Source organism: Nematolebias whitei, chromosome 24 (genome assembly GCF_014905685.2).
Source record: "Nematolebias whitei isolate Nwh7 chromosome 24, NemWhi1, whole genome shotgun sequence".
Taxonomy (NCBI): Eukaryota; Metazoa; Chordata; class Actinopteri; order Cyprinodontiformes; family Rivulidae; genus Nematolebias; species Nematolebias whitei.
The window spans coordinates 562,078-572,741 of record NC_056521.1 but is presented as its reverse complement, the minus strand read 5'-3'; the positions used below and the strand labels follow the sequence as shown (position 1 = coordinate 572,741).

Below are 10,664 nucleotides of genomic sequence, written 5' to 3'. Positions count from 1 at the left end.
CAATCGGACTCGCTTCTCAAGTACCCCTGAATAAACCTTACCAGAGAGGCTAAGGAGAGTGTTGCCCCATAATTGGAGTGCATCCTCCGAAGAGGGGAACCACCACCACAGTCTGCCAATCCACTGGCACTGCCCCCAATGTCCACGCAACGTTGTAAAAGCGTGTCAACCAAGACAGCTCCATAACATCTGGAGCCTTAAGGAAATCAGGGCGAATCTCATCCTCTCCCGGAGCCCTGCTGCCTTGGAGCTTTTTAACTACCTCGGTGACCTCGGCCACAGTTATGAACGGATCAACCCCAAAGTCCCCTGACTCAGCTTCCTTTATGGAAGATGTACTGGTGGCATTGAGAAGGTCCGAGAAATATTCCTTCCACCTCCCGACGATATCTCTGGTTGAGGTCAACAGCACCCCACCTTCATTGAACACAGTGTTAATAAAGTGCTGATTTCCCCTCTTCATCTGCCTGATAGTTTGCCAGAATTTCCTCAGAGCCAACCAAGAGTCTCTATCCAAGGGCTCAACGAACTCCTCCTACATCCGAGCTTTTGCCTCAGCAACAGCCAAGGTTGTGGACTCTTGGCCGTCCGGTACTCCTCAGCTGCCTCCAGAGTCCCACTGGCCAACAAGGCCCAATAGGACTCCTTCTTCAACTTGACAGCCTCCCTAACCTGGGGTGTCCACCACCGAGTTTGTTGATAGCCACCGTGAGAAGCACCGCCAAACTTGCTGCCACAGACCAAGGAAGCTACCTCAACAAGCGAGGTGTGGAACATGGCCCACTCGGACTCAATGTCCACAACCTCAGCTGGGATGCAGTTAAAGCTCTCCTTGAGGTGTGAGTTGAAGAGCTCTCTGACAGGTTCTTCTGCCAGGCATTCCCAGCAAACCCTCACTACACGTTTGAGTCTATCAGGTCTGTCCGGCATCCTCCCCCACCATCTGATCCAACTCACTACTAGGTGGTGATTAGTTGACAGCTCAGCTCCTCTCATCACCAGAGTGTCCAAAACAAATTGCAGCAAATCAGATGCCATGACTATGAAGTCAATCATCGATCTATGACCTAGGGCATCCTAGTGCCAAGTGCACTTATGGACACCCTTATGTTCAAATATGGTGTTCATGATGGTCAAACTATGACTAGCACAGAAGACCAACAACAGAACACCGCTCGGGTTCAGATCAGAGAGGTCGTTTCTCTCAATCATGCCCCTCCAGGTCACACTGTCATTATGCATGTGGGCATTGAAGTCCTCCAACAGAATAAAGGAGTCCCCAGCTGGTGCACCTTCCAGCACCCCCGCCAATGACTCTAAGAAGGCTGGATACTTTGAACTGCAGTTTGACGCGTAGGCACAAACAACATTCAGAGCCCATCCCCCAACCCGAAGGCGAAGAGAAGCCAACCTCTCATCTACTGGGGAAAACTCCAACACACAGGCACTATGTCAGTGGGCTACAAGTAGACCCACACCAGCTTGATGCCTTCCACCATGGGCAAATCCAGAGTGGAATAAGGTCCAGCTCCTCTCAAGGAGATAGGTTCCAGAGCCCATGCTATGCGTCGAGGTGAGCCCATTTATATCTAGTCGGTACCTCTCAACCTCGCACACAAACTCAGGCTTCTTCCAGAGAGGTTACATTCCATGTCACAAAAGCCAGGGTAAGTCAGGGTCAGAGCGCCAAGGTCCCCGCCTCTGACCACTGCCCATGGCATCACGCACCCGACTTTCATTGGTGGTGGGTCCACAGGAAGCCAAACCCATGCTGCTCCTTTGGATTGAGCCCGACCATGGATAGACCACTCACCGATGAGGCCTTCCCCCAGGCCTGGCTCCAGGGTGGGGCCCCGGTAACCCACGTCCAGGCAAGGGACACTGAGTTCCTTGTTTTGCCTTGTCCATAAAAATCTTCTGAATTACTCTTTTTCTGGCCTGTCACCTAGGACCAATATGCCTTAGGAGATCCTACCAGGAGCAATTATAATGGCCCCCGACAGCATAGCTCCTAAGATCATTCAGACACACAAAGTCCTCCACCATGATAAGGTGGTGATTCAAGGAGGAGGAGCATTATTTTGTTTTTTTGATTCCTATAAATATTTGGGTATGTTGGTCGATTCGCATCTCTCTTTTAAGCTCCATGTGGAAAACCTAGTAAAGAAACTGAAAGTTAAACTGGGTTTCTTTTTCAGAAACAGATCCTGTCTAACTCTGAATGTTAGGAAATGCCTTGTATCTGTGACTGTCCTTCCCTCCGTTGGTTATGGTGACATTATTTACATGAACGCTCCTACAAGCACCCTGCAGATGTTGGATGCTGTCTATCATGGTGCACTAAGGGTGCATTCAAACCAGCCCTATTTAGTCCGCTCTAATTGAACTCTAGCTCGTTTCCCTAGAAAGTCCGGTTCGTTTAGGGAGGTGTGAACGCACCATCGAACTCTGTCACGGAACAAAAAGGCTGGCCTGGGCTAAAACCTAGGTCTCGGTCCGGTAGAAGAGAACTCCAGCGCGGTTCGAGTACAGTGGGAATGTAAATAGACCAGGCCCCGCTCCACAGGACAAACAAATACACATTTCTCTTATATGGAGCCGTCAGCTGCCTTGTGTGAAAAACAATATTCTCCATGGTCTTCTGTCTCATCTTCTGCTCATGCTAAGTCCATATTTGAAAAATGACAAAATATAACTCCTAAAACTGCTAAATCTTGATGCCACTTCCTTTTTATTTACAGAAGAAGAAGAAGACGTGTCTTCAGAGGTTTTTGTGTCGTTTCTTTCAGTAGTTCTTGGTGCAGCGCCCCCACAGGCGAGCGGGGGAACAGGTTGCTTCAACAGATTGCTTCAACAGGTTGGTTCAACAGGTTGCTTCAACAGGTTGACTCGACTGCACAGTGCAGTGTGAATGCAAACACACCAGCTCAAATATAAACAAAAGGTCATGAATATTGGTCCCGAACCGAACCGAGTCTACCGGACTATCTGGGGTGAAAACGACCTAAGATTCATAACAGGCTGTGATTATCGTCCACACCACTGCACCCAGTATTCACTGGTTAACTGGTCACCATTAACTTCACACAGACTCTCTCACTGGTACATCTTCATCTTTAAATCACTTCCTGGTCTGTTGCCTTCATACATCTCCTCCTACATGTCTCTGTGTGAGTGCAGCTACAGCGTGCGCTCTCAGGACATCATTACCTGCAGTGTTCCCTCAGTGAGGACTGAACTAGACAAAAGGACCTTCTCCTACTCCGCTCCTGTTTCCTGGAATATCTTGTAAAAAGATCTGAAGCTCTCGACCTTTGACCTCTCTAAGTGTCTTTAAGAATCTGTTGGACTCCTGGCAGGGACCAATGCAGACATGTTCCTGTTTTTAGTTTTCTTCATTCGCCTTAGAATCTAGCTGTTTTTATTACTAAATTTGCCATCTTATTTGTAAAAAAAAAAAAAAAAAATCTGTATGTCTTTTTATAACTGTCTATTGTTGTCGCTGTTGTCCATTGTTGTCATCTTTCTTTGTTAATAAATCAGGTCTCTCTTGTAAAAGAGTCCTCGAGGCTCAATGGGATTTACCTGTCTAAATAAAGGTTGAATGAAAATTAACTTGTATATTAATATATCTGTTTAAATCAGGGGCAGCACGGTGGCGCAGCTGGTAGAGCTGCTGCCTCTCAGCGAGCAGGTCTCTGGTTCAAATCCCAGTCCGGCAGCCTTTCTGGGTGGAGTTTGCATGTTCTCTCTGTGCATGCATGGGTTTTCTCCAGGTACTCCGGTTTCCTCACAGACCAAAAACATGCATGTTAGGCTGATTGGTAACTATAAATTGACCCTAGGTGAGAGAGAGAGAGTGACTGGTTGTCTTGTTTGTCCCTGTGATGGACTTGCGACCCGTCCAGGGTGTCCCCCGCCCCTCGCACAGTGATTGCTGGACATGGGCACCGGCGACCCCCGTGACCCAAAATGGAGGAAGCAGGTAAAAGAAGATAATGGATGGATGGATGTGTCAGTTTTATTTTGCATAGATCCTAATGGTTTTCTTATTGTTTTATGTTTTTGTAATAAAATTTAAAAAGGAAAACTCTGCTTCGTTAAAAATATTTCACGCTTAAGTGTTGAAATGTTGCTGGAGGTTAAAAGGGAGTTTTTCCTTTCCACAGTCTCCAGTTAGTCCCACTGAGCCTCGGGGACTCATTAACAAGAGAGACCTGAATTCTTTAACAAAGAGTGATGACAACAACGACAACAATAGACAATCATAAAAGAGGCATACAGATTTTTTTTACAAATTAAAATAAAATGGCAATAAAAGAAGAGTCAAAAGGAAAAAGTAGTGAATCAAAACGCAGCTAGATTACCTTTGTGCTCGCTCAGGATGGGAGACTGTGACGAAGTGAAGATTCAACACAATCTGCTGCTTCCTCAGATACAGAACTTTGATAATCGTCTTTTATGTACGTATGGGACTGTTTCTGTTCAGGGCCCTGATACGACTTCTGTTGTAAATTGGAGCTACAGAAATGAACTGAACTGAAATGTGACTAACCAAGGGTTAAAAAGTCATCTATTTACTGGTGATTGACAATCTGGTGCCCCATGATGAGAGCTTGAACATGTAGGACAGTGAGGACAAAGTATCACCTCCGTCCTTCTCATCATATATTCCAAACTAAACTACTGAATGCTTTCTAATCTGATAATAAACCAGAGTGATTGGACAGCAACTGGACCTCTGTTTTTGTTTGTTGAGTATGTGTCTCCTAACAACATAAGTGACAGAAACCGGTTCACCCTAAGGCTCTAACACCCACACAAACTCAGTGTTCAATCCACTACAGAATCTGTAGAGGAAACTTAACAACCTCAGACGTGCAAGACACAATTCAGAAAAGCAAACTCATCAGGTTGTCCATCTACATCTTAATAATGACTGTAATGTGGGGATTCTAGGTCTTCCTGCAGGTTTCTGAGTCCAGATGGTGCCAACAAGCAACAGCTGAGTTATTCCACTAACAAGCGCCAGAACTATGAGAGGCTGCAGAAGAGCTTCCTTCCCTGCTGCTGCATTACTTACCTCCTGGTATTTGTACTATCCTTGTGTTACTCCTATAACCTAAAGTATACTTACCTTGTGTTCTCCTCACGTTCTCACAGAACCTGGTTCCTGAGCCTCCAGTCCTGGACCCACTACTGCTGTCAATGAATCCTCGACTCCTGGGTCTGCCTGTGTGTTACAATTCCTCCTTGGGGATCTTCTCCAGCTGCTCCATCTCCTTCCAATGACTTGCCTCCACCTGTACTCCTTCAACCAGGACCTGACCAACCTGGAATCCTCTGCACTACCTCTCAGCCATCGACCTGTAAGAGATTGACAACCTGCACCATCTAACAGCTCCTCACAGGTTCTCCTTCCTCCATAACACAGTATATACTGGTGCATATCTATTCACTGTGAATAAATCACTTTATATCATAAAAGGTTTTGAATCCGTTATCCTCAGTCCGTGCTCTCTGGGTGAAACACCTCCATCCTGACATGTAAGTGGACAGTGATGTGGTTTTTGGACCAAGAAGACAGACAGTTTTCAAGAAGGTTGATTTCATGTCTGGGAGAAGTAGCACAAGAACCCAATAAAAATACCACATCATTTGATAACTGTTCATTGCAGAATAAAAGTGCTGTATGTGGAAGACAGGCACCTTGAAGTCTGAGACCATGGTCTTCAACCAGTAAAATGCAGATTGATAACTCTTGGTTGCTACTGTCCCAAATGTAGCAGGTCAAGTATCTTGTGGTTTTGTTCACGAGCGGCAATAGAACCAAAGGGGATATTGACAGGCAGATAAAGAGAGTATGTGATGTGATGTGAGCCCTGTATTGATTTCTCTTGTTGAAGTGAGCGCTGCAGCAAAGAGTGAAAGAGCTGAGTTTGACTGAAATACATTAGATTGCCAAAACAAGCAGCTGAAATGAGCTTCCACTGCAAAGGCTCTGGACTCACCCTGGAGGAGAATTTTGGCTTCAATAGAAGGAACTTTGAGTAGAGCCGCTACTTCTCCACATCAAAAGAAGTCATCTGAGGTGATTTTAGAATTTGAATCTTTTGGACAAAGGTAGAGTAGTTCTAGATTTGGGTCGCTCGGGGTGGCTGCATGTTGGAGCAGCTCTCTTACTTTCATTCTGAGTTATTGCTTTTAAAACTTTAATTCCACTTTTTTCCTGGATGTAAATCAATTTTTCGGATGATTACTTCCTCTGGTATCAGATGCTGTGCCGCTGGAAGGATTTTTACTGAAACCTTTTTACTTTTGGGCGTTTGCTATGATGCGTAACCATGACAACAAGGTGTTGTGTAACAACCAGGAGCAGCTGATTAACACCTCAAAAGCTCATATACCTCAACTACAGCCCCAAATCCCAAATGAGTTGAAAAGGAGGTGCCGTGGATGAATTTCCGTCAATCTGGCAGCGGTGCTCGAATACCTGACAGCCAAAATCCTGGAGCTGGTGAGAAACTCGAGAGGACCAGGATCATCTCCTGGCACCTTCAGCTGTCTGTCCATGGCGACGAGGAGCTCTGCAGACTGCTAGGAGCAGCGACCATCACTCCGGGAGTGATGCAGTCCTGCTGCCCAGAAGGACCGAGAGGCCCGCTGGATCTGACAGCAATTTGGATCCAGGTGGATGGATCAATATCTGTGGCCAGATTCTTCAGCTTCACTGCAGGAGATCCTTCCTGCCCACAGTTATCAGCATCTATAACAACTCTTGAATGAAACCAGGATGATGAGCTATGACAACACTTAATTTCCCTTTGGGATTAATAAAGTATTTGTTTTTTAATTGAGAGAGACAGGAAAAGACCTCAAGGCAGATTCAGGACTTGCTGCAGAGATTATCCCTCACAAATGGCCGATGGATGCCTTCAGATGAGCTGGAGGAGGTAGCTAGGGCACAGAAGTTTGGGGATCTCTGCTGCCTGTTGCCAACCTTTCATTCTGAGTAAGGCCCATCTACCACTTGTCCTGACCACACCCGTATGAACTGTCCCAGTAGATCAACAAAACATCTCCTATCAGTTTAACAATTTAGGGATCCATAAAGCTTCAGCTCTGCTTTTGTCCTTATACAACATTTCCATTCCTGGTTTCCATTCAGGATGCATCAAAGAATTGCACTGAAGCAGGCTCTGGGAAATTAGAAACCGTTTGCAGTCATAATCATCCAGAGTGCAGCGTGTTGCTTCTTAATGAAACATGGTTAGTCCCTCCTCGATACGAGAAGCAAGCCAGAAGTTGTACTTTAGAATAACTTTTCCATTTTTATGAAGACCACAACCAGCAGAAGTGGCTGTCTGCATTCCTGCCAGGACCTTTTAAATGTGCCCTGGGGTTCTGCAGAAGAAAGAAACAGAATGAATGGATCAAACTGGACTAATTTGCTGTGGCATGATTGCCACAAAGATCCCCTCACAAGACGAAGGCCCATGGTGTGTAGAGGAGTTTGAATTCCTCATGCTTGACTCTACAATCCATTGGTCTATAAAGGATTTCATGGTCAACTCAATGACTGTAAGGCGCTCAGGTCCTGCGGTTGTAAATCAAACCCACACCATCAGACTTCCACAACCGTTTGCGCGTTTGGTTTTCTCCAAACCTGCTGCTGTGCATTATGGGAAGTTCTGTGGTTCTTTCAGGTGAAACCTTACAAACAGAACTCATGATGTCAGCCATGTTCCTTTAAGAGACTTATCCAGGTGTCACAGCTTTTGTTCTTCGTTTTTGTACATCCTTTGAGCATGGCTCAGTCTGACCACATGGCGAACTTGGTAGGATCTTCACTTTTAGAAAGAACTCTAAATGTTTTTATTTTTATTTTGAGAATCTTTTCCAGACTCATGATGTCTTTTCTCATTAATGCACACCTGAATGCTTCAGAGCGTGCTTGCTTTTTAACCAGTCTTTTTGTTTCCGTTGTTACTGCTTCATTGAACCTGGGGAGCTTTGTAGCTTAATCTGCCCCCAATCCATCCAGACAAGCAGAACAAAACAGCAGCATTATGTCACCAACAGACAGACAGAACCGATACGTGTGTGCATTATCACTCAGGTAAAAGTACTCTGTGCCTTTGGTTAGCTTCCTGGTCTTTTTGTCCCCGCCATGCCCTTTTTCACCCTCCTCTCCATGGAGCACAATTTGTTTTGGCAGCCCTGAGTGTCTGCCGTATATGGGGGGCATTGGGTCGCTCCAGGGTTGGCCTTAGTAATCTTGCTGACATGGCCCAATCCACCATGAGATAATGCCATTCCAGAGGGATTCGTGGCTAAAGCCCCTCTTTCTAGCTATCAGGTATATAAAGAGGACTAATCTCTGGAGCGGAGGATGAAGCACTGTGGAACTGTCCTGCAAGTGCACTTCAACACTTGTTCTTTTCTCCACTTTTTGCTTTATTTCCTTTAACTGACCTGCTGGTCTTTGATTTGAGCAGATACATCTGCACAACTGAGCCAAACCAATCCAAACTAGATCAAATTGCCTCTGGTCACTATGGATATTGCCATCCAGCATCCCTGGTTCAGACGTGCCCTGGGCCCCATTCACCCTGCCCGACTCTTTGACCAGTTCTTCGGAGAGGGAATCTACGACTACGACTTTTTTCCTTACACCTCCTCCACCATCAGCCCATTTTACAGACACTCACTGTTTCGCAACTTCTTGGATTCCTCCAACTCTGGTGTCTCTGAGGTGACAGCATTCATGATGTTAGAATGGACCTGTGGACTGTGTTCATCTCTGAGCTAATCCAAATATATTCACCAACCTGCCTTTATGTTTCCTAGTGTTGACAAGTGAACGTAACTTCTGAAGTCATTAGGATATCTTGCTATGATGCAGTAGATAATCTTTATTCTTGCTTGGCCCTCAGGTGAGGTCTGACAGGGACAAGTTCACAGTCTACCTGGATGTCAAGCACTTCTCCCCTGATGAACTTAGTGTGAAGGTGACCGATGACTATGTGGAGATCCAGGGCAAGCATGGAGAACGACAGGTAACGTTCTTCTCTTTCTTGACCACAACTCACAAAAAGTACTAAAAAGGCCAGCAGTTGTCTAGTAGTCTTCAAATTTAGATGCAAATATTAACAGTGGATTAAAACAACATATTTATATTAATATTAGTTTTTTTAAACTAAACATGTTTCATTCAAGAAAAGTCAATTGAGTACCAACATGTTTTAAATCCACTGATAATTAAACTCCTCATAGTCCAGTTTCCATCCACCCAACATCTTTACGCGCGTCTTCCTTTGCGGGTTTGGGGGAGACGCTGGTGTCCATGTCCACCAGTCACTTTGTGAGAGGCGAGGGACACCTGTACAGGTCTCCAGTCCATCACAGGGACACATAGAGACAAAAAAACACTCTCACTTAGGGACAATTTATAGTTACCAATGTTTCTAATCTATGGGAAGAAACTGGAGTACCCAGAGAATACCCACTGGGAGAACATGTAAACTACACTCAGAAAGAGCCCCAACCGGGATTCGATCTGGCAACCTGAGAGGCAACAGCTCTACCAAATGTGTCGCTACAGCCAAATTTGATACGTAGAAAAACATGCAACTTCAAATGCTTCACCTTGCAAAGGATTCAGTCTTCTGGTCTGTCCTCTGGTCAGTCCCCTGTCTCGCTGTACACCAGTGAGACAGGGGACAGTAGAGAGGACAAAATCCTGTTTACCAGGAAGAAAGGTCCATTAAAACCCAGCTCAGGGATCCAGTTTGTTTGAACTTGAACATGTGTGAGTACTTAAATCTGGAATGTTTTTCAGGACGATCATGGTTACATCTCCCGGGGGTTTCACCGCCGTTACCGCCTCCCCTCCAACGTGGACCAATCATCAGTCACCTGCACCCTGTCAGCTGATGGTCTACTGACCCTCACCGGGCCAAAAGTGAGCGGGGGGAGCGAATCTGGCCGCAGCATCCCTATCACACGTGATGACAAGCCCAATGCTGCTCCATCCTCCTAGAGGATACTGGGATGTTTCCAAACGCCCTGAACGGTCTGGGATTGACCACAAGTCTTCCATTTTCCAAGAAGATACCTGCTTCCATATGTCATCATCTGTAGATCTTTCTTAGTTCACTTATTTAAAACTTTTAGTATCATTGTTTTTAGAATAACAACAGTCAAGTGCAAGGTTTCATCTACCGACAAGACATAGGTTTACTAATTATGATGAAAATCAAGCCCTGTGAGAGTTTAGATGATAATCCTGAAGGTGTTGCAGATCCCCCATCAGTAAACTGCTCTGAAAACCCACTCTTCTTGTCTTACATATGTAATGTAGAGTAGGCCTCATCCATAGAGATCTTATCACTTCTGAGACGTTCCACTAAGAAAACTGATAATAAAGTTGTACAATTAAAAACACAAACTCTCTCTGGATTTTTTCTTAAATAGTTCTCTGTTCAATGCGCATCAGTACTGGTTGTTGTTAAAAGAATGGTCCCGTTAACTCTACAGCAGAGGTCATCAACTTGCGGCTCCGCGTGGCTTGGGAAAATAAATTATAATTATTTCATTGGAGTGTTCAGTATTTGTGTTAGTCCTTTTGTAAATTGTAGTTCTAAATTGGAAGATTATTGTGA

At 45.2% G+C, this 10,664-nt stretch overlaps 1 protein-coding gene across 1 annotated transcript; it reads left to right on the top strand.

Moving 5' to 3' along the window:
- The first annotated feature begins 8,392 nt into the window (after positions 1–8,392).
- On the top strand, positions 8,393–10,373 carry cryaa (crystallin, alpha A). The gene is made up of 3 exons (XM_037696832.1): positions 8,393–8,755; positions 8,937–9,059; positions 9,842–10,373. Exons 1-3 carry the CDS (start codon positions 8,558–8,560, stop codon positions 10,040–10,042), a joined length of 522 nt encoding a protein of 173 aa, XP_037552760.1. The 5' UTR covers positions 8,393–8,557; the 3' UTR covers positions 10,043–10,373.
- The last annotated feature ends 291 nt before the right edge of the window (positions 10,374–10,664 follow it).